Here is a 24196-nt window from a genome sequence, read left to right on the forward strand (position 1 = left end):
GTGTGCAACATAAGGTAGTGTGGCCAGTAATGGTATGGTGGCCCTAAGCTATAGAAACACTTTACAAAATTTTAGAGCAAGGTAGAGTTGCTGCTCCAAGGTAGGGTGGTAAACTCCTAAGGTAGGGTTGGATGCCCTAGCTGACAAACGGCCTTGCGGAGAACACTGCGTGACCCTGCCAAAAGGCTACAGGAATCAATAAAGGCACACACCATATCACCAGATGTACATATGCCGAAGCATACAACTTCCAGGTTCAAGTTAGCAAAATTATTTAAATGGCTGGGTTCGAAAATCACCTAGTCATCATTAGGGATTTGCAATAACCACACCAAAGAGGGGCAGGATTTGAAATAGCTAGGCCATGAGGGCTACAGATTTGAGCCAGCTTTTAAGGATTTGAAATAGCTAGGCCATGAGGGCTACAGATTTGAGCCAGCATTTAAGTTTATGTCCTCAGGAAAACAAATACGACTTACTGCAGTGAGCTTCATCCGACCGATCAGGACAGTCAGGGTTTTTGTTGCAGACTAGAGCATAGTTGATACAACTACCGTCCTCGCAGCGGAACTGGGTACCCGGACACGTTGGGGCAGGCGTTACTGAAGAGAAAAGATTAATATCAGTTATTTTCCGATCACCTTTGATCTGTTCTATCCATGAGAGTAGAGGTGACATTTTGGTCCTGTTGTGTTCCTCATGCATTGATCCCAGGACTGCCTGGCTGGGATTTTTGGGTAAAGTCTCAGGGGATGTCCTACATTGTGGGGATGTCCGACATTGTAGCCAGTTCATCCGTCATCTCCTGATGGTGGCATTCCAGGGTTCTGCGTTGGTGTAGGGGTATGACAGGCATTTTTTTCAAAAGAGGGAGGCCTGACTACTTACGGCACATGTCTTCTTTCTCGTCAGAATTGTCCTGGCAATTATCCTGACCATCGCAGACTTTTTTCTTATCGATGCATCGCTTGTTGTCGCAACTGAATTGATTGTCAGGGTCGCACACAGGATACGCTGTAAAAAATGGTATTATTTTAAAGGAAACCTGTAGCGAAACGCTAATAACTATGGGGAGTTTTGAACGGCCTGATTGAAACCTAAGGCGGGAATAAGCTTCCATTGATAAATATTAGCAGTTTCGAGGTCTCCTCAGTAGTTGATTATGTAGCCAATGAGCTGCATAAGAAGTAATCACCAATTTAGTTCTTTTTACAACGTTCAGCAAGACAAAATAAAGACCATGACTGGGCCTCTTTAACTCTCTGACCACCGTCTTTAACACTTTCACTGCGGTAGCAACTTCTTAGACAGTGCCGCCATGTGCTGACAGTCGATGTCAATAATGATCAGTGTAGCTTACTTAACAGTCAGAGCTATTCATAAGTTTCGCCATCTTTATTATTAGGTGGAAACTAATTATTCCGGAGTTCATTTGGCATGTTTAACCTCTTGAATCCCGGTGACCGACCAGTCGGTCAATTTGAAATAACGTTTTTTTCCAACGACCAACAGGTCGGTCTCAGTGATATTTTTATTCCCTTGAGCTGGGACACTAGTTTATTGCTTGTTTTAGTGTGTTTGATGTACAGTAGGGTCAGTTAGAGCATGCCTGGGTAGATGGCACCTTGGTACCGGACTTTGGCAGTTTGTATGCGGGCGCTATACATCGTGAAAGTCAGAACCAATTTCGCGAGACGTGACCACCCTCGGACCACCCTCGGATTCTGGGTTTTTCAAGTTTTGGGATTCAAGAGGCTAATGAGGGTGCAACCAATTGATGACGTGAGATGCACTTAAACACCCACACGATATGGATCCACTTGACTTTACTTTTCAACATAATATTCAACTTTTCGACACAATTTTCAACTTTTCTACTACACATTCTACTTACTACAATTAGCTTCATCTGACAAGTCTCCACAGTCATTATCATGGTCGCACCGCCAGGCTGCGTGGACACATATCCCATTCGCGCACTGCATCTGGTGAGACTGACACGAGCGTTTCGGACAGTTCTGTTGCTCATCCTCACCACCAGGGCACTGGCGGTAACCATCACAGACGTTAACGTTTGGAATGCAGCGACCTTTCGATGCACAGGTGAAGAAGTCGGGAGGACATGTTTTGTCGACTGGAATAGAAAATTGCCATGTTGTACAGGTTAGTTAATATATATACTGTTCATAATTTCAAAGCTGAATAAGTTTCTATACAATTTTTCACAGTGGTTTTCAAGATCAAATTCAAAAGTTTGAAATTTTTGTTGATGCTTCAAGGTGATAGGGAAGGTCCATGCATACAACTCATAACATAAACTTTAGTTACCCATATGAAATTATTTTTGCACCCACTCAATTCAATATGGCCAACACATCAAGGTGACTTTAAAGGCCTACGCCATTTGTTTATAATTTGAAATTCGTAATTGAATTAGAAAATTTCAAATTTTATAAATACGTACTAAGCATTGCCGTTGTGAAGACAGATATACAAATACTATGAATACCAAGTTTAAACAAATTTCAACATTGCCGTTTTGTAGACTGATATACAAATACTATGAATACCAAGTTTAAACAAATTTTAACATTGCCGTTGTGTAGACTGATATACAAATACTATGAATACCAAGTTTAAACAAATGTAAACATTGCCGTTGTGTAGACTGATATACAAATACTATGAATACCAAGTTTAAACAAATGTAAACATTGCCGTTGTGTAGACTGATATACAAAAACTGTGATTACCAAGTTTCAGCAAATTCGTAGGCACGCTGTTTAGGATGACTGCCCTGAGTTTTCAAACACTCAACTTACTGCAATTAAGCTTGAGATCTTCATCCGAATTATCTCCACAATCATCGTCCCCATCGCAGATGAACCGGTTACTTATGCACTGGCCGCTATCACATGTGAATTGGCCAGGGAAACATGTGCGGTTCTCATTTTCTGTAAGTTAAAATGATTTCATGTAACTGTTATCTTTTTGAAAGTTGAGCGCATACAGCATATATACAACTGCATCCGGAACAGAACAAACATCTTCTGTTCTTATCTATTCTATCATTCTATCATTGAGAAGAGGAGAGGAGAGGAGAGGAGAGGAGAGGAGAGGAGAGGAGAGGAGAGGAGAGGAGAGGAGAGGAGAGGAGAGGAGAGGAGAGGAGAGGAGAGGAGAGGAGAGCAGAGCAGAGCAGAGCAGAGCAGAGTAGAGTAGAGTAGAGAGAAAACTAATGGCAATCCAAATCCTCATCAGATCTATTAGAACAATCTTTGCCATTGGACATCTATCTGAAAAGAATGGAATAGAATAGAAACAAAGAGAAAACTCACGGCAATCCAACTCCTCATCAGCTCCATCTGGACAATCCTTACGGCCGTTACACAAGTGGTAATGCGCCAAACAACGATGGTTGCTGCAGCGGAAGTAGTCCTGCGGACAATCCTGTGCGGCGCAATACGTCTCGTATTCATCCGAGCCATCCGTACAATCCTTGTCACCATCGCATAAATAGTGCTGGTGGATGCACACACTGCTGTTCATACACTTGACGTGATCCGGCCGACACGTCACATCTGAAAAATGAGACAAGATACTGGCACTGTTAATGCATACTCTATAAGTTTTATCGTAAGCTCTACAAGTCATACATGTACTGTAAAACTACAAGTTATACCATACACTCAACAAGTTATACTGTAAACTCTACAAGTTATACTGTAAACTCTACAAGTTATACTGTAAACTCTACAAAAATTATACTGTAAATCCTCCAGACCACAAAATGATAGGACTCACAAACTGATACAGAATTTCTTACTTGGGCAATTCAATTCATCAGACATGGTCTTGTCCCGGCATTCATTATACCCGTTACATCGGGCAAGCTTATCAATGCAGCGGCCATTTGTGCATCGGAAGGAATCTGGGTCGCAGGTGGGGAAATCTAAAAAGGGAAATAAGGGTATGTCTTATGCATGAAACACGGACATATCAAGTTGCCTTGTCGCCTTGTCGCCTGGGATTTGAACCACCAACAGAATTAACGCTCTACAACTTGACATCTTCCAATGTAATTAGAACCCTCACAAGAATATCTTCATTCCTGCACCATCGTAGAGAGGAATTTGCTACACAGGAACTTCCGCAGTGAACCAAGGGGCCTTTCAAGGTTGCCTTTGTAGCTTCAAACAAGACTGATTCTATCCTTCCCCGCTGTTCCTTTCCGTTGACAATTTTTAAATCAAGCCTTTACCCTGCAACAGAGGCTACCTACGTACATTTGCATAATTGCGACACTTAGGTATTAAGCAATTTAGATTCAGATTCAGACACAGATCTTTAGATTGCCAATTGTTGAAATTGATGTGTTATTTGGAAAAAAGTCTGATACTAAAGGCAGTTGCAGCACGAAAAGTTCTTATAGTGCTGGCCTGTTAGAGGGACAACTTGGGTATGAGATATGTTGGTTTGTCATATGAAAATGGCTTCCAGTCAGACCATGACTTCTCCAGTCGGGACTACTGAAAACCCACTTAAAGTGCAATAAACCGTTTGCTCAAACAGAATGTATGCACAGTCCTGCCCTAATTCACAAATCATGTCAAAAACTGCCTCACAATACAAGCAAAGGTCATATACTAGAGTTCAGCTTTAGTGACATACCACATTTACATATTGTGGCACATTGTGGCGCGCAGGGGTATCATTTTCCTGGTCAGCTAAATCCCACGCTCAAGATGCCCCTTTAAAGAGCCTAACAAGGCCCGAACAGCCCATTAGGGTCCTCTGCCCGACTGGTGCAGTATGCTGGAGAAAAACGTGCCACCTACCACAGCCTCTTTCGTCCGTTCCGTCATGGCAGTCATCGTCATAATCACATCGCCAATGCATGTTGATACAACGGCCATTGTCACAGACAAACGAGTATGGCGGACAGGTGCGGTCAGCTGGAAATAAATGTTGAAATCAGGTTACTCAATCATTTATACATTCGAATGATCGAGAATTGACAAATGTGAAAACGTTGCTTTACACTTTAACAATTTTCCTCCGATGATCCCGCAAACAAATAAATTCACCACATGCGATAATCATTGCAGGTTACTGCAATAAGAAGCGCCTGTGTGCAGGCTTGACCAACTGACTCAGTCACTAAACACAGTGTGGAAGCACTTGATATATTCTTAATTATGTAGTAAAGCTGGCATCCATCGGGCAACAAAATCACGACCCTCTAAGATCAGTACCCACTTTTGAAAAAGTCATTTCGACACCTCCAGATATACCTACCACAATAGTTAGCATTTTCTTCACTGTTGTCACCACAATCGTTATCTCCATCACATACCGCCCCCTCCCACAAACATTGTCCATTTGCGCAAACAAAATTATCATAACCCTTTGAACAATTGTTCGCTTTTGGCACACACATCTTGCCGTTGTTCGCCAGGATCTTGTTCGAGTCGTCACATTTGCAACTGACGCCGCCATTTGCGTCTGGCAGGCAATGATCCGAGCACCCACCATTGTGTTTGTCACAAGGTCCAGTGGTACCTGAAACCGGCAAATAGCAGTGAAAATGTATTTCAAAAGAAATATGAAATTTCTTATGAACCTGTAATAATGAGGGCATCTGTAAAGCAAGAAATGAGAAATCACGAAATATAATAGAAATGAATTCTAGAAATGAAATAGAAATGGGTGTTTAGGCCATTCAACATAAGTTACTTGTTTATCATCACCACCCGTCCCGACTTTATGCTCAATGCAGTGAATGCATTGTTTGTCCATAGTATGTGCATGCGTGCATACAAGTGTGTATACTGTATATTGGGCGAATGCTTGCAACAGGGGAGACTGCTAGCTGTCAGATTTAAGTTCATGGGCAAAAAATATCAAATATCAAATATCAAAGGCCCTTCCGCTCAATCATCGTCACCCAAACAAAATATCAAATATCAAAACCCCCCCCCCCCCCCCAATATCACAAGGTTGAATGATGATAAACAAGTAATTTATTTTGAATGGCCTTACAGAAAGTAGAATCAGCATAGTCTGCTTTTTACGCATCAGTAATAGACAGCTTCAGCCTGATTAAAACATGTGAACAATCGGGCCCACAGCAGGGTTCCATTCAGAAGCTCACATATGACTTAATGATGCATCAATGCTCTGATACCATCTGAGGTGTGGGAAGGGCATTGTATTTCTTGTACAAAATTCGCTTGTAGACTGCAGAAAAACCAACCACTTGAAAAGAAATGGGTACCAACTACAGGTATATTTCATTTGGCTCTGACGGCAGTATCATAATATGATGTCGAACTTACAGATTTGCCTCTCTTTTGTGAAGACTTGCACATCCATAGGCCGACTTGTCAGTCCGGACAACATTGTAACCTCATCTTCACCGTTGTGTTTCAAGGCACGGAAAATCCCCGCTGGAAAGAAGGAAAAAATATTGCACATACCTATCTAGCTAAGCAACAAAAACAAGAATACATCACTACCGCACACTCAGATTTGGCACATCACTTAACTTCGATTCACACGGCTAGATATCGGAAAGCCCTCTCCAAGCCAGAGTTCCCCACCTAATCCTCCAAAGGAGAAGCGCCAATAACAGGGCAATAGAAAAATCAAATCCAAGTGAGAATCATGGATAACGGGTGACGAACTTCTCGGCTCTGGCCTAGGCTGAGACATCACACCAAATAAGCCAAATTGGCACCCAAACGTAGCAGCACATTCATCGAGCAGAGGACGTCACTTGAAGGCATTTTCACCTTAGTCAGCAACAGCACTGAGTTCCACCTTGCAAAGATGCACACTCCCAGACTCAGACCAGCCTATGCCGGTCAAAAGCCATTACACCTTACCGTGGGTCCAGTCTGTCCAATACATGTAGTGTCCATGGATGGACACGGCAAAAGGATGTGCGGTCCACGACACGAGTGTCTCCCTCAGCGTACCATCCATGTTGGCTCTTTCAACGACATCCCTGACGAATAGAGGAAACCATCATGAATACTTTTAAAGGAACACAACATGCCTTTACTGTTAAGTTACTGCGTCCTCCTAGCCTAGCGATGCTATGTCGGTTGGGTTGCTGCGCCAATTCCCCCCTGACAAAGTCATAAACCATTTGAGCTCAAGTGCCCTACACACAAGCAATTTCTGTTACATTGATCGACCTGCAATCATGATCACATGCAACTAAAATCGCAGCGACCTGCTATAGATATCAAACCTAGCAATTACTAGTTTTACCGCGGACAACTATCGCCCATAACTGGCATATTCGGTTATATGAACCAGCATGATCACAGACCTAAGGTACCATCGTGGTATCTCACAAACTGATTGACAGCTCACACAAGCAATTAGATTAGCTATTAATATTATTACTTACATCTTTGCATCTGCCCAATACATCTTTGGTAGTCCGATTTCTGGGTCGATGTCGAGCGACAGGCCATTCGGCCATCCAAGGTTTTCAGAAATCAAGACAGTGCGGGAGTTTCCTGCCATTGTCGCGCGTTCGATCTTTGGGTTCTTGCCCCAATCTGTCCAGTACATGTACCTACAAGAAAAAAGGGGGGTTTCATTTTTGATCACCTTGAGTTCACCCTTTTGCTACTGCACATATGGGCACCCCCGTGCCACAAGGAAAATGACTGGTTTGAAGAAAAATGTTGCCACTTGGCAGTAATTTGGGTCATATCGAATAGCGATATGTAAGATGATTTTCATAATCAACTCCAAGCAGAATTTCATGATCAACTGTAAAATGAATATCATGATCAATTTGAACCTACCCTTTGCACGGATCCAATACAATAGCTCTTGGCGTCTCAACGCCAACTAATTGGACTGGTTGCCTTTTGTTTACATCCATTGAGTTTATCGCATGTAATTCCTTGTCTGTCCAGTAAATGCGATGTCCAACCCAGTCATAGGCGATGCCTTCTGGTGCTTTGATGACTGTAAATATAAAATAGGCCAAGAAATAGATCAAGACAAGCTGAGCAGAGTTGTGCTAAACTACATGGAATTTTGCTAAGTCTACGAAAAAACACAGCCCTTTTCCTTGTTTTAAAATGCCTTCTCAGCCATACAAGGAAGCTGTGCTGCATGAAAAAAGTATGATTACCCCTTATTTGGATAGCATGTCCTAAATTATGGACCCTGGGAGATACTATGGATGACAACCTTTCTGCAGTTTACACATCCCTGGTTTGGTGTCAGGACATCCTTCTTTATGCTACATGTACTTGAGCCTGGCGCAAGAGCGGACTTTTACTACATCACACAAGGCATGTGCTTGATAGCTCGAGATCAAGGCTTCCCAAAGGGCGACACATCCCTGGTTTGGTGTCAGGACATCCTTCTTTACGCTACATGTACTTGAGCCTGGCACTAAGCAGACTTTTACTAGAACACACCAGGCATGTGCTTGAAAGCTCGAGATCAAGGCTTCCCAAAGGGTGGCACAACCAGAGGTTCGTGCAGTGACCATCTCAATCGCAATCGACAAAGACCTCTGCAATGTAGATTATTTACAAACCTGTCTTGTTTCCCTCATTCTTGAGCAACACTTCCACATTACCCAAGTTGCTGAGTGAGACTCGACTTATCGTTTTCTCTTTGAACTGCGTGAAGTAAAGCATGCGATTTTGAGCGTCGAAATCGAGGCCCACAGCGCCAGAAAGATCGTGAATGGGAGCAAATGGCCGTGAGGTGTCGTCCGTATCCAAACTGAGGCTGCGGATTTCCGTCTTCATGGCAAAGATGAGGAAATTTTCAATATCTGAAATTCGTTTAAACAAGGTGCGATCAAGTTATGGCCTATTTCATTTAGAATCCAAATCAATATTTATAAATCTTCTAAAGAAGAAAAGTGAAACTCTGGCTAACTAGCCATGCGATATAATTGCCAACTGTAGTTTCAGCAGCAGGGGTTCAGTAGGCCTATACGTCAGAATCCTGCATTCTGAACTATCTGAGGCACTCTGTCAGTAGCCTTGGCGTAGAAGCCAAGAAGAAATTCTTACCATTTATCGATATATCATGCACCTCTGGTTATGGTGCACCTAACCCAAGTCGATCAAAATCTGCCATGTGTATACACTATGTGTATAATGGTATATATCAAAACCAACATTTGGCGGATCATTTTTCGATAGCACAGACCTCACTTTCTGTGGTCGTTGCGCTGCTAATATGTACTGAATTTTCAAAACAACTTCACGTGGTTTGCCCTTGCAATCTTCTTGGAACACTGCATAAGTTTCATGGTGAATTATTTTGTAGTTTGTGAATGAGACACAAACGCGCTTTGATTGCCGATATCGTCAGACCTGGCAAATGATAGCTCTCGTACCTCCGCAAGACTTCCCATCATCTTTCAACTCCCCAATAGCACAATCGCATATAGGTGGCGCTTTATTCGGCATTGGGAAACAGATTTGGGCACATCCACCATTATTATCGGTACACCCATTGTCTCCGGTTGGCTGGGCCTGCTTATCGAAGACGAAAAGGCTACTCAGGTCCTCCAAGCTGCGGCGAATGATCTTAACCTCGTCGGCGCTGCGCCGGGTCACATGACGTCTCTTCCTGGAACTCGGCCGCGCTATTTTCTGAACCTGTTGGTGAAAAGTAATGTTTATGATTAGCAAAGTGAAATAACTCATTCAATGCTTTAAAGCCAGCTTTGTTCATTTGAGGTCACCTGCAGCCATAGCCTCCATATTCTGGTGCACAAAACCTCTAACCATTGACTCTCAATAACGCAGCTGCCCGCTTACCATTTGTAGATTGAAATCTGCCCAATAGATGTCAGTGTTGGACAAAACAACAGCTACAGGATTGGGAAGGTTGGTTCGAATATATTGTCGACTTCCGCCATTCCATGAGACTTTCTGGAAAGAAGAGAAAGAAATCAATATCCTGGCATCTGAAGCTAAGGCCAAAAAAAGTTAATGTTATGTTTTCGGCTTTGACGCCCGCGTCAATTCCAACCCCACGTGTCAATATCTTTTTATTTGCCCATTCAGTAGCCAGCAAACGATATCCTGAACCTGAGCGCCATGTGGTGTTTATTTGAACTACCCTCCACATGACTCTTCGTTTGAATTTCCCTCTACACGTCCATTGATTTGTATACATTATTCAGCATTGTTTGGCCACCTGTTTACCAACTGAGGGGAGGCCTGGCAGGAGTCCACATGTCTCCAAGAGAAACTATGTGAAACACTAGCAGATTTGCATCACACTGTCATGACGTTCTTGAGGACCAACGGTATGAAAGTTTAACCAGTCGAACGCAAAGAAGAATAAACACTACTTGCCTGTATGGCATCCACAGCAGAGTCGACCCAGTACACATCATGTGTCGTGATATCTATCGTTATCCCGGTCGGGCGTGACACTCCGGTTGTGACGATACTGGTGGCATTCATTCCATTGAGGCGGCTACGAATGATTTTCCCATTGCTTCCCCGATCGATCCAGTAAAGATACCTGTACACAGATTATAAACAAATAAGCAAGTTTGCCATTGGTACAGCCACCAAAAACCTAACTGAACAACAGTACCAACTGCTAAGAATCTTCCAGTAAAGAACATTTTTTCTTGGCCGGGTCTATTTGGCAAGCCACTCGCCGAACAGGCATCTTTTTTTGTCCTGTTTGGAGAGCCGCTTGCCAAACAGCACTAAAAAGCCACCCTGTTCGGCCAGCCGGGCTTGCCAAACAGGTAAAAAATCTACCCTGATTGGCGAGCTGGAGACTTTACTTTACTATTAATGAGTTCGGCTCTCCATTCAGGACAAAAAAAAGTCGCTGTTTGGTAAGCCGGGCTTGCCAAGTAGTCACTTCCTTTTTTCTTTTGTCATGTTTTAAAGTGACACGTATTTGTGCAGCCCACACAACCAGACCAAGCATAGGATTCAGCCAGTGTCTCAACAAAAACAAAGAGTAAGAACACAATAACAGAGCGATAATGCCATGATGTCAGGAGCAGCAACACAGGCTCTGCTGAACTCCAAGGAAGACAGATGCAAGTCTATCCAAGGCACATTGATGAAGCTTTAAGGAGCCTAAACTGTGTGTTAAGATATGTGTTCTTGGAGTTACTTTCTATAAAGGTGAAACTACAGTGACTCCATTTTGCCAATCTAAAAAACATCAGAACTCATCCAAAATCCTCGAAATGGTAAAAGTATTCCCCGAAGGACGACATCTGTCACTTGTGCTCTGCATGCATGGCCTCCGAACAACATCTTGTCCGAATTTTGGTGTTTGATAGAGTCCTGGTGCTCGTACGTTTGGTAAAATGAAGTCACTATAGTTTCACCCCTTCACCTAGCCTGTCAACACAGAGAAGAAGAAGACAATCACCTCTTAATGGGATTAACAGCCAGCTTAAACGGGACATCCATAGTTGTAGAGAATATAATCTTCCTGTACTTGGTGTCCAAGCGTAGAACTTCAATATCAGTGGTCGTCTTGAATACGTTCACGAAGTAGAGATTCCCTGTCAACCAATCGAGCGACATGGCGTGAATTCCATAACTGCCAAGTCCATTCTCGATCACAGGTTTCATTTCCGTACCATCCTGTTTTATTTTGTAAATGCCATTGCCGGAACCTTGCTGGAAATTTCCCTGGGACCAATAAATGAAGCCCTTCGCAACGTCAGCTGTTACAGATCGGAAGACAGCTGAAAATAAAATGATTATAACGTTACTTGAGGGCTGACCATAGGCAATACTATTTTGGCTATAACTCGAAATCTCAAAGCAATTAGAACCCTTTCAAAACAAACGAATGCCAGGAAGGCAGATGCAAGGGTGGGGGGGGGGGTCTGTTGTTTGTTTTCAAGAGAATAGCCTCATTGATGCCAATTGGTCATCGAGTAAGTAGGGCATCTTTGAGTGGGTTCCTGGGGCTTGAGACAACAGCCGGTTGATTAATAGCATGGCCGAAGTTTCAACTCGAACCAAACTTTACAGTTGTCTAGTTCCTACCTGGTGCTTGGACAGCAGCGACAGGGATCATGGCCTCTAGTGGGTCATCTTTGAGTTCAAACGCACGCATGACGGTCGCTTGCTGGGTGATCAAGAATGATGTCGGCTCTGAAAATTAATTTGGATTCCTCAAATTCAAATTCGAATCATCTATCACATTTAACTTTCAGGTGATGTTTCATAGCATCTAAGCACACATGAGAGAGGCAATTTTTATTGCATCAGTCAAGTGCCAAGATCACTGTGATCTTTCATATCAAACCGGTTTAATTTTACAACTGCAAAATGACACTAAAAGAAACTTATTTAGTGTGACTCGTTTCCATCAAAATGAGACTCAAAGAAACCTCAATAATAAATGACGTGTTTCCAACAATATGAGACTCGAAGAGACTTCCATAATGAATGACTTGTTTCCATGAAAATGCGACTAAAAGAGACTTTATGTGTACATGACTTTTTCCAACAAAATGAGACTCAGAGACTTACGTGTACATGACTTGCCATCGCCACCAAGAGTGAAGCCAGTCGCACAGTCACACCTCTTTCCTCCGTCCGACTTCGGAAGGCAGAGTTGTTCACAGTCGCCATTGTTGGTACGACAACTACTTGTTACTTCAAAGAGATGGACTCACACATTATAGGATGAATTACAGTTGCACAGACATGTAAGGGCAAATACTGCTGCATAGTCACACTTTCCATGGACCTAGTTAACCTCTTGAATCCCAAAACTTGAAAATCCCGGGATCCCAGGGTGGTCACGTGGTTGCAAAATTGGGTCTGACTTTCACGATAGTGCCCGCATACAACTGCGAAAGTCCGGTAACGAGGGGCCATCTACCCAGGCATGCTCTAACTGACCCTACTGTACATCAAACACGCTAAAACAAGCAATAAACTAGAGTCCCAGCTCTAGGGAATAAAAATATCACTGAGACCGACCTGTCGGTCATTGAGAAAAAAACGTTATTTCAAATTGACCGACTGGTCGGTCACCGGGATTCAAGAGGTTAAGGGGGGAAGGTGTCAAATTGTTTTTCAATGTGATTTTGCCCAAAAAGTTTCAAAAAGTGACATTTGGTTCACAAAGAACATCCTCTTGCAAAGGGGGCCAACAATATGAGTCCTCCTTACGCATGTTTCCAAGAGTATTATCAAGTGAAATGGCCTGTCATTGTCAGGATGCCCGTAAAACCTCCCCCCCCCCCCCCCATCACGGTAAAAAAGCTAGCTATGCCCCACCTCTGCTATCTTCCACCGCTGGATTGGAAGGCCGATAATGGCTAGTGCCATTATCATACAAGTAAGATTAACCTACCTCCCTCATGCCTGCTACTATACATTTTCAATTTTCCGAGGTTGTTTGCAGCGCCTCCCCATAATTTTTCTGAGCCAATTATCGTCTTTTTCTGACTCAAATCGGACACTTTAACTTGCATTATTGTCTCGTAAGCAGAGTCGGTGTAGTATAATTTCCCGCCGCTGGTCGCGATTCCTCGAGGAGCATGAACTGTGGGCGAATTGATGAGCACACGGTCGTTTCCTTTTGGGTTGGTGACGGCTTGGCGAATCTGAAAACAAATTTGAATTTTACCAGTATGAAACTCAAGTCATAGGAAGTTACTTTTCTCCTTGAACTCGTGAATTGAACGTGCTCAACATCAGAAAAAAATGGCACATAGGATACAAAAAACACACTGTGACTTACGGCATGTAATTGCGGATCAGCCCAATAGAGAGTGTGACTAGGAGCATCATACGTCAGTCCGGTCGGCTCGCTGAGGATGTCGCGCGTCTGGATTGCGCCTATTTGGCCATCGAGAGAGATGCGCTGGATCTTTTTCGGGACGCCATTACCACCTCCGTCAATGAAGTACAGGTTTCTGAAACGGGAAATAATTTTTCAGGAGATTTCAGCTAAATTTGCTCAAAATGATCTGAACTGTTGAAGTGATCGATTGAGTTCCTTTGTCAATGGTATTTCTTTTTTTAAACTTGTTTTAATGCATGCAGTAGTTCTTCCTGATCTTCTGAAGTAACCATTTAGGCCCTGGTTTAAAAGGTATTTCATTTGTTTTACTTATACAATACATGAAGTTGTTCCAGAACTACTGAAGTAACCATTTGAGTTCTAGTGTCAATGGTTCTACTGAAGTAACCATTTGAGTTCTAGTGTCAATGGTACTACTGAAGTAACCATTTGAGTTCTAGTGTCAATGGTTCTTCTGAAGTAACCATTTGAGTTCTAGTGTCAATGGTTCTTCTGAAGTAACCATTTGAGTTCTAGTGTCAATGGTACTACTGAAGTAACCATTTGAGTTCTAGTGTCAATGGTTCTACTGAAGTAACCATTTGAGTTCTAGTGTCAATGGTACTACTGAAGTAACCATTTGAGTTCTAGTGTCAATGGTTCTACTGAAGTAACCATTTGAGTTCTAGTGTCAATGGTACTACTGAAGTAACCATTTGAGTTCTAGTGTCAATGGTACTACTTACTGAAGTAACCATTTGAGTTCTAGTGTCAATGGTACTACTGAAGTAACCATTTGAGTTCTAGTGTCAATGGTTCTACTGAGGTAACCATTTGAGTTCTAGTGTCAATGGTACTACTGAAGTAACCATTTGAGTTCTAGTGTCAATGGTACTACTGAAGTAACCATTTGAGTTCTAGTGTCAATGGTTCTACTGAGGTAACCATTTGAGTTCTAGTGTCAGTGGTACTACTGAAGTAACCACTCGAGAGAACTATAACAAAAACATCATAGCCGACGACAACAAAAAACAACTTACCCCTCGACTGGATCCACCACCATATCAGTCGGCTTGAACACCTTCAACGTCATCTCCAGAGCATTCTTGCCATTATTATTATACAGAATCTTATGGAACTGCGGCTTTTCCAAATTCATCACATTGATGGTGTGGTACTTTATGTCACCGTAATACAGGTTCCTGGACTTCCAGTCGATCGCCAGACTGTACGGCGTCCCGATGAAGCTGGTCGGTGCGAACAGCTCCCGGTTTTGACCATCAAAACCGCAGCGATGTACCTGACTCTGAAAGACAAGTATCGTCAATGAAAATTAAGTTAAACTGCCAATTATCTGCAGACTTTTCATTTTAGCAGAAATTGCAAATAAACTATATTCATAAAAATTTAAATTAAAAAAAAAATTTTTTTGATAGGAAAACCTCAAATATTGTAACTTGTCAAATAGGAAAAATACAGATTTTGCAGTGTGCAGTGTTGAAAATTAGCATATCAAACCAGAGCCAGATTTGATAGTCTTTGCCCAGTACCGGAATCATCAGCTGCTTGCATTCGCCGAAAATATTCAACCTCAAAATGGCTTGAAAAAGGAAGGATGAATTTGGATGATTTAAAGATTACATGACGTTCTCTGCATGTCACCTGCACCTAAGGGGACATGTGGAATGACGTACCGTGCAAGTCACCCACAGCAAAATGGTTCAAATGATTAACTTACTGTCTGATTATGTTCAAAGTATTCAATCCAATAAATCATCCTCTTCTCGCTGTCAAAGTCAAAGTCGATGCCATTACGGATGTTCGAGATTGGAACAAAAGGCTGGATAGTGGCATTGAGAGGCGGTAGACTGACTCCTTGAAGACTGTACTTAACTAGGACCATCAGAAACATCTTATCATCTAGAAGAAAATAAAAGCATAAATTTGATGTGAACCAAATATCGCAAAGCAAGTTTTTAATTAGAAACAAATTTATACAATGTAATGATACGTTGAGAACTAAAATGCACCATGATTCGACTGCCATCAAATTGATGAAACATCACCACTTCAAAGCGGCATTTCATAGAGTATTCTGCAGAGCCATAGATCATACCGGTTTCTGCAGCGCCAAGCGACTAAGGGTATCACTTCCCAGAACAGGATGCAAGTCCCTCACAGCTGCATGTACCTTCCTAGGCAAGCCTCAGATACACATTTATACAACTGGGTGGAGAGAAGCAAGTAGGATTAAGTGTACTGCCCAATGACACGAAATCAGCGAGAAAACGACAATCCTTCATGGAGTTGAACTCATTACCTCCTAATTAGCTTGGCACTCTAACCACTTTACCATCGAGGACGAGCAGAAACAGATATACAGTGGAACCCCGGTCGGCGACCACCTCAGTAACGCGACCACCCCGCGAACACGACCAAAATTCTCCGGTCCCGAATGGTTTTCTCTCTAATTCCCATTAACTGGCCCTCGCTAACACGACCACCCCGGTACCCAGACCGCGACCACCAGCTTGGTCGCTCCCAAACTGCAAATTAACCCCGCTAACGCGACCATGAGGCCTAATTGCCGTAATCAACCATGACCGCATCGTATCAATTGGCACCTTCTCGCAAATCCGTGTTGATAATTAGCACCTCGAACACATGGGAATCCATATGAAAATAAATGATGTGTAAGTGAGTTTGATCAAATGTAAGCGCAAATAAAATGAAGAATAAACTTTCTTTTCGACTCACGGTTTGTGTTTTCATCATTTAGTATTAAATGATGTCAAGAGGCATGCACACGTAGTTTTTAGGACAAATAAATTATGTTGATTAGTAAGAGTACCGATACTCAAAGTAAAGAATGCTTACTACGTCGTAATGTTGATAAAATACGTTATTAAAAAGATGATTTAATCAGTACCAGTTCAAATTGGCTGAAGTTAAAGCAGGAAGACATCAGGAAGAATTCTCAACATCTTCTCACATCACCTCTCTCAATGTTAGCGGGAATATTAGCTCGACATCAAGAAGGGCAGCTGCCGATGGTGTGAATTACATGCTTGTTCTAATTAGCATGCTCAAGTTTTAATGTAATGTTTGGTCTAATTAGCTCTCGTCAGTTTATTTACTCATTTACATAAGTTGCAAATTAAACGCAAAACACTCAAGAAAATGATTTTTTATTCGTAATATACACACAAAATTATCGAATCACCCGGTGGCGTAGTCATTCATGCATGTCAATGTACACACAGCAGGACGATGTTTTGGCGGGAAAACCTACTTATGATTCTTAAATTCACTAACGCGACCACCCCGGTAACACGACCACTTCGGCTTAGTCCCTTGGGTGGTCGTGTTACCGGGGTTCCACTGTAACTTGAATAGAAACAGGCATGCCAAGAATATATAGGACCGTTGAAAATCCATGTTATACCCGCAGCACAAGTCTTCTTGTTCGAGTCGAGACGCATCCCAGCCGGACAGACACACTTGAAGCCAGAGGATTCAGTTGGTGACAGAAGACAGAGATGGCTACACTGTGAATTGAGGCAGTGGTTGGTTGCTGAAAGAGAAATAATCAGAATGAAGTAAAATAGATAAGATTCAAACTGCAGTATTAACTCACGTGTGAAAGTCTCAATACACATAGATTAGATTCCACTGGAGTACTAGCTCATGTTCGCATGTCACGCTACAACAAAAAGTGCAAACGACACTTGTAAGACTTTTTCATGGAACTATTATTTGTATTCCGAGGGTGCAAGGCACCATTAACATGTACTAAACGCCCGGAAATATTTGCATGCCTCGCGTCAAGCAAAGAAAACAACAAATCAAGACCATACCATTTGGCTGACGCAGCGGGTGCTGGATCAAAACAGCAATGGCTCCCTTCAGGGAGTGCACGTCCACCGTCTTTCCCGTACAGCTGAATTTCCCGCATCGGCTGATCCGTTTGTAGTGCTCATCTGACCAATAGATGTAGTCTTCAAACACAGTGATTGATACAGGAGAATGAATCAACTGAAATGAATGATAACAATCTATACTATATCAGGGTTGATATCATTAATGGCCGGGTCTATTTGGCAAGCCGCTCGCCGAACAGGCATCTTTTTTTGTCCTGTTTGGAGAGCCGCTTGCCAAACAGCACTAAAAAGCCACCCTGTTCGGCAAGCCGGGCTTGCCAAACAGGGCAAAAATACTACCCTCTTTGGCGAGCCGGAGAGGTTACAACATGTTGGCCAATCAGAGAGCAGTGACGTCATATTCGAATTTATATGCGCATATTTAACAATGGCCGACTTCCCGCTCTCGATTCAATTTCTGTTACTAAACTCGGGTTTTGGTCAATAATCCATGAAGAAGCATGTACATGTACATGACTGTATGGATTTACAAAAAAAGTCATAAACATGATTTAACTGATAAGCATGTTAAATGCATTAGTGTGCATTTAAGGCGTTTCACTGTAACTCCAGTGTTGCTGACCGTGTTGCCACGAATGATAATGAGCTCCTGGATGGTTGAATATGCATGAGTTCGGCTCTCCATCTAGGGCAGAAAAAAGGCGCTGTTTGGTGAGCCGGGCTTGCCAAATAGTCACTTCCATCATTAAAAGTAATTCACAAATAGCTCATCTTAGGACACTACAATGCACCCAACGGGAGACAAGATTTACGCGCACACCGGTAACTTAAACCATTTTGGCGCTAATCGCTGGCTGATATCGAGTACATCACCAGTCTGCACCATCTTGGTTTTCCGAGAATTGGTTTAGCATTGTTGACGCCTGTACATCATGTACATGGTTACATAGTTCCGTTTTCAAGAAGTATTACACTCATGAAAAAAAGTGTTACTCACAAACCAGCACCCCATTTACACCAAACCCACAACATACCAGCACCCACACAATCCGATTTTTATACCTCGAACGGCCTGCGCCATGGGTATATGCTAGTAGACTTAACCCATAATGATGAACTTACGAGTCAGACTCATAGTAATTTCAACAACTTCTCTTATCAAGGGTGTTTTCTTCTGTTCATAAAAAAGGAGTTGAAATGTTCGAAGTTCTCACCTGACTGCTGGCAATAAGTGTTGTTCTCCCAGAACCATCGTAATTACAATAATCGATATAGTCCAACCTGGAATCCATGAAATACAACCTCCTTGCAGGGTAATCGATCGTTATCCCCTTCGGCCAGAAGACCTTTTCGCTGATGATGATCTTACGATCAGAACCATCCATGCCGGCTCGTTCGATTCTTGGTGGCTTTCCCCAGTCGCTCCAGAACATCAGTTTGTCCCTGTAATGTATCGATGAAACTAATTTACACCAGTCAAATTTCCTTAAATTCTAAGAAGAAAGTATCTGCCACCTGGTAGTCTTTCCACTTAAAGAGTAGCAGTTAAATTCACGCTTTCCACTGCATAACTTTGGTTTGGGAAATGTTCTAATAAAGCCATTATTCAATGGCTGAACTGCAGGAAATGCAGTGTTCCAGACTGATTTCTTTCAGTGTGAGGGGCTATAGGCCCCTTGCCCTCCCCTCAGAAGATTTACACCTTTTGCTCAAAATCCAGGGCACGCCCCAGATGACTGGCTTGTAGTCCCTTACTGGATAAGATAGTCAAATGAGCGGACCTGACAATTTAAATAGCTTAAGCAGGCTTATTAAACTTGCACATCAACATTTTTCATCTGACTGATAAAGGTGTAATCAAATTTCATTAAAAAATGAACATTTTCGAACCGATCTCCTTACCTTGGGTCCAAAGCCATAGCACTCGGTTGCGAGATCCCACTGGAAAAGAGAAGTGCCCGATGTGTCCCATCCAGCTTCACGACCTCTAAAGTCTCCAAGTACCAGTCCATGTAGTAGAGGTTCTCAGCAACCCAGTCCACCGCCAAGGCAGTCGTTACATCAGCGCCGTTATCCAAAAGCTGGAAGTAACGTGTTATTAAAAGACAATTGCAAATCGTTCAATTTAAAGGGACACTATAGGCAGCAGCTTGGCAGGCAAGAGAAAGTTACACAAAGTTACACGTTATCCAAAAGCTGGAAGTAACGGGTTATTAAAAGACAATTCCAAAATCGTTCAATTTAAAGGGACACTAAAGGCAGCAGCTTGGCAGGCAAGAGAAAGTTACACAAAGTTACACGTTATCCAAAAGCTGGAAGTAACGGGTTATTAAAAGACAATTCCAAAATCGTTCAATTTAAAGGGACACTATAGGCAGCGGCTTGGCAGGCAAGAGAAAGTTACACAAAGTCGCCAATAGGGTTCTCTCACATCATTTGGTGACCCCTCTCCCAGCTGGTTATCTGTGGTGTGAAGACTTCAACATGGGCACTGGATAAAATCATACTCAAATAACCTTACCACAGTTGCATTGGTCCCATTGAAAAATGCACTAGAGATGGTATTCCCCACTGTATCTGCATAATAGAGCCGGCCAGTTTTCTGATGGAAGCTCATGCACGAGGCGTAGCCAATGGCAGGAACAGGTAGGACAGAGAAGGTCCAACTGGCAATGTCCGCCTTGACGATGTTGTTATGAGTCGTTGCATACAAGACGACGGATGTATCTAGAATAAACAAAGTTAGAGAATGATGACAAGATTGATGACGAAACTCTACCACATTTCTTGGATCTGTACCAAGAAAATCAAATTGAACTTCAGTACCAAATTACCATTGATGACATCACTGGCCCAAAACCTAATTCTTTTGACAACTGATTCTAAAATCTTACTCAAATGAAAAAGACCATACAAACAAATCAAATCAGCTACATTCTTTATCAAATCATCAGTTGAATTCAGTGATATAAAATATAGAGAACAAGAGGCCAAGGGCCTCGCGCTCAGCTGAAATTTGGTCCAAACAGCATTATGGACAAGATGGTGGCCCAACTACAAGGAATGTGATAAAATGAATCAGATACAAACATTCCTTATCAAATCACCGAGTTTTATACATGTACATATGAATGATTTATAGAGAGAAAAATAGCACGATATAGAATTATGTAATTCTTTTAAAGAGAACTCGTCTAGTCAATTTATCCTGCCACCTGCGCGATGTTGTCAAAATAACCACCTGCTGACAACAGGGACTGATATTTCATATGGTGACGACATCAAATGGGACATTAGAGGGACTATGTCATTCAACTTACTGTCCGCAGCAAAACACTGCTTGCTTTTCTCGTTCAGATAGTAGCCATCGTCACATTCACATTTATACGACCCTTTCAGATTGACACACGTCTGGCTACACTTTCCAGGTGTTTCGCACTCATTTTCATCTGAAAATTGAACATGAAAAACTGTAAATTGGTTCAGTTTTCAAGAACCGAACCGATACCGACTGGAGGTATCGTGAAATGATATACACGTAGCAGTGTTTGGTTAGACTATTAAATTATCAATACAGTGAGGTATCAATTTCTATTCTAAAGCACCTCAAATTAACCAGTTGGTCATTTTGAAATAACGTTTTTTTCCCAACGACTGACAGGTCAGTCTCAGTGATATTTTTATTCCCTTGAGCTGGGATGCTAGTTTATTGCTTATTTTAGTGTGTTTGATGTGCAGTAGGGTCAGTCAGAGCATGCCTGGGTAGATGGCGCCTCGGTACCGGACTTTAGCGGTTGAATGCAGGCACAGTATACATCGTGAAAGTCAGACCCAATTTCACAACCACGTGACCACCCTGGGATCCCGGGATTTTCAAGTTTTGGGATTCAAGAGGTTAATTAATGAAATGTGATTGTGAATGCTTTTGACTGCTTCAGTATTCTGAACCTACCCAAGTGGTTATCATTGCCTAACCACCCATTGGCAGTGTGGACTGATATTTCATCATGGTGACATCAAATGACATTAGAGGGACATGTCCCCTCACCAAAGTCACACAAATTTTGTTCATAGCAATCTTACATAACTAAGCAGAGATATAATCAATCACTAACTCACCAGCACAGTTCTTGGAATCGTTGATTGCCATACCAACTGGACAGGTACACTTGGCTCCAAAAGGTGTCGCCACACAGTAGTGACTACAGCCACCGTTGTTCTCCGTGCACACAAGGTCATCTGTAAATTACAAGGTCATCTGTAAATTACAAGGTCTAAATACACAAGAGAACTAAATTTTAAGTGACAAATCTAACAGCACAATAACAAAATACGGATCGGAGACAACGACTTGTGCCCATGTGCCACGGAACCGATGACCGTGGCACACATCCTGACAAGATGTGCGAGATTGGCAGCTCTGAGAAAAGACATCTGGCCAGAAGGTACCAGCCTACAAGACCAGCTCTATGGAGACCTCCAACAGCTGCGAAACACCATAGAATACATCAGAAGATCGGACTTGACTGTCTAGAGCGAACGAGAAGAAGAAGAAGAATAACAAAATATTTTTTCCTGTGCTAACAGTGAGATGGCCTAGCTCACTTTCTACAAAGTTCGAGATGAAGCTCATGCTCTGGACTCAAAGCTTTTTACAGCTTTTCTTCTGTGTTGACTCTAGCCAAGAAAAAATCATTCTCCAAGGAGTATTCAACAGGTCTTTGTGAGTGTTTTTTACATGCCACGATGGTTTGACGCCAATTCTATTCATTGGGCTTAACAATCACACATGAGTTACATTATATTAGTTCAGCTATAAGAAACTGGGTATCATTTGGAATTCAACTTTTGAAGAACAAAACTTACTGCACTCTCCGCCCTCGTCTCCACCATCAGGACAATCCTCTTTTCCATTGCAAACGAATGTCTTGTTGATACACTGCTGATAGCCTGGGCACATCCAGAGTCCAATTGATGGACAAGTGAACGTCTTTGGAGCTAAATTTTGATACGAAATGGGTTATTTCACACTATAGTTTGCTCAAAGATGATGAAAAATATGACGATGCACATAGCTCCCATTTTCACAGATTCTCTCAGATTTTCATTGAACATACCACAATAATGAATCCCTAAATCTTCTCATCTTTCATTCCGACCAAAACCGCTCAAGAAAAAGGCCCGAACTTTATACAGCATAGGAAAGTTCACCACACAAACTTGTGCATGGGTTTAGCACCACTGCTCAAATGACAAGGTTAATCCCAATTCGTTTTTTTTCGGAATTGGGGCGAGGTCAAGATGTGGTACTGGCAAGAGAATATAGCCCTTATATAAATGTATCTCATCCAAAATAAACGGCAATGGAAGTAAAGTGACGAGCCAAAGGTACCTACCACATGTCCTCTCGTTGGCTTCGTCACTATTGTCACCACAGTCATTGTCGCCATCGCAGACCCAATGATTCCACATGCAGCGCCCGTTATCACATTGGAATTGGTTTGCGAGGCAGGTGACAGCCGCTGAATTGAAGACAAGAAAATGTAGCATAGCATTGCAGTTATCCGTTGCGGAATCTTGCGATGAAAATTGAGGCCTTGTGACGAGTCTGATCTACAGGGTGGCCCAGGAAAGACTTCTCAAATGGGGCCACTTTTTATTGGGGAACGAGGTTGTGTGCTATCAATCTGGTCCCCAGGAGAGGGCAAGGAAGTTTTTTTCTGGACCACCCTGTATATTACTTGAAGTGAGACAAAAATTTGATCTTGGTACGAACGAGGGATGTGTACAGATTAAAAGAGGCAACACAGTCATAGTGATTATACAATTTGCCGTGCCACTACACACAACAATGTTGGAAAATGTGTGTGATAGAAAAATTCAACACTTACGACAATCTTCAGGTTCATCAATGCCGTTCTCACAGTCGATCTGACCATCACACTTCCATTTCGTCGGGATACATTCCCCGCCCGGCGAGCACTGTATCTCGTCCTCATGGCAACCTTCGTATGGTCGGTCAGCTGAAATGAGAATGTGGGAACATGAATAAGAGTCTTAGCACCTTCACTGCCAGGCCCTTTTTCTTATCTATCCCCTACGGGGCAAAGGTTTTCACTAAAATCAGCGATTTTCACATGTATAAAAAATAAAGTTATTATCAAGGGAATTACATGAAACTGGGTTTACGTGTAGTTCTTGATCTCCTCTTTCATTATATGTCATGCTTGGAGTGGTATTTCCCAAAGCACCTGCCCTTACAAAGGGGACATGACAGTCAGAACAGTGATATATGTGCTGACCGGAAGAAGTCGCCATTGTTCACGCTAAATGAGTTATAAATAGCTATATAGTCTGTGCATCGACAAGCAGACAGTAGGTGCAGGGTGGACACGTGGTCTTCTCATTTCGTCACGAAACCGCGAAATTTGAATGTGTCTTTGGGGTGACGTTTTAAAACGTCATTTGGCAGCGAGCTCGAAAACGTCAATGACGTTTTAAAACGGCAGCCAAGGTATTAA

At 42.4% G+C, this 24196-nt stretch overlaps 1 protein-coding gene across 1 annotated transcript in view; it reads right to left on the reverse strand.

Moving 5' to 3' along the window:
- The window catches only part of LOC135499413 (low-density lipoprotein receptor-related protein 2-like), a 59779-nt gene that overhangs the window by 16402 nt on the left and 19181 nt on the right, over nt 1-24196 (reverse strand). The window contains exons 20-52 of the mRNA XM_064790156.1: nt 23567-23698; nt 23072-23197; nt 22542-22673; nt 21795-21914; nt 20996-21124; nt 20197-20402; nt 19578-19756; nt 18890-19118; nt 17652-17829; nt 17240-17368; nt 15533-15714; nt 14835-15100; nt 13753-13927; nt 13363-13615; nt 12531-12656; nt 12042-12149; nt 11413-11734; nt 10362-10533; nt 9819-9932; nt 9392-9656; nt 8576-8818; nt 7827-7992; nt 7421-7591; nt 6888-7009; nt 6339-6449; nt 5299-5562; nt 4839-4955; nt 3827-3952; nt 3339-3581; nt 2823-2954; nt 1895-2134; nt 889-1014; nt 480-602 (exon numbers count right to left, since the gene is read on the reverse strand). Coding sequence (XP_064646226.1) covers nt 480-602; nt 889-1014; nt 1895-2134; nt 2823-2954; nt 3339-3581; nt 3827-3952; nt 4839-4955; nt 5299-5562; nt 6339-6449; nt 6888-7009; nt 7421-7591; nt 7827-7992; nt 8576-8818; nt 9392-9656; nt 9819-9932; nt 10362-10533; nt 11413-11734; nt 12042-12149; nt 12531-12656; nt 13363-13615; nt 13753-13927; nt 14835-15100; nt 15533-15714; nt 17240-17368; nt 17652-17829; nt 18890-19118; nt 19578-19756; nt 20197-20402; nt 20996-21124; nt 21795-21914; nt 22542-22673; nt 23072-23197; nt 23567-23698 — 5727 coding nt within the window. The remainder of the gene's footprint in view (nt 1-479; nt 603-888; nt 1015-1894; nt 2135-2822; nt 2955-3338; nt 3582-3826; nt 3953-4838; nt 4956-5298; nt 5563-6338; nt 6450-6887; nt 7010-7420; nt 7592-7826; nt 7993-8575; nt 8819-9391; nt 9657-9818; nt 9933-10361; nt 10534-11412; nt 11735-12041; nt 12150-12530; nt 12657-13362; nt 13616-13752; nt 13928-14834; nt 15101-15532; nt 15715-17239; nt 17369-17651; nt 17830-18889; nt 19119-19577; nt 19757-20196; nt 20403-20995; nt 21125-21794; nt 21915-22541; nt 22674-23071; nt 23198-23566; nt 23699-24196) is intronic.

The sequence above is a fragment of the Lineus longissimus genome, chromosome 15, assembly GCF_910592395.1.
Source record: "Lineus longissimus chromosome 15, tnLinLong1.2, whole genome shotgun sequence".
Taxonomy (NCBI): domain Eukaryota; kingdom Metazoa; phylum Nemertea; class Pilidiophora; order Heteronemertea; family Lineidae; genus Lineus; species Lineus longissimus.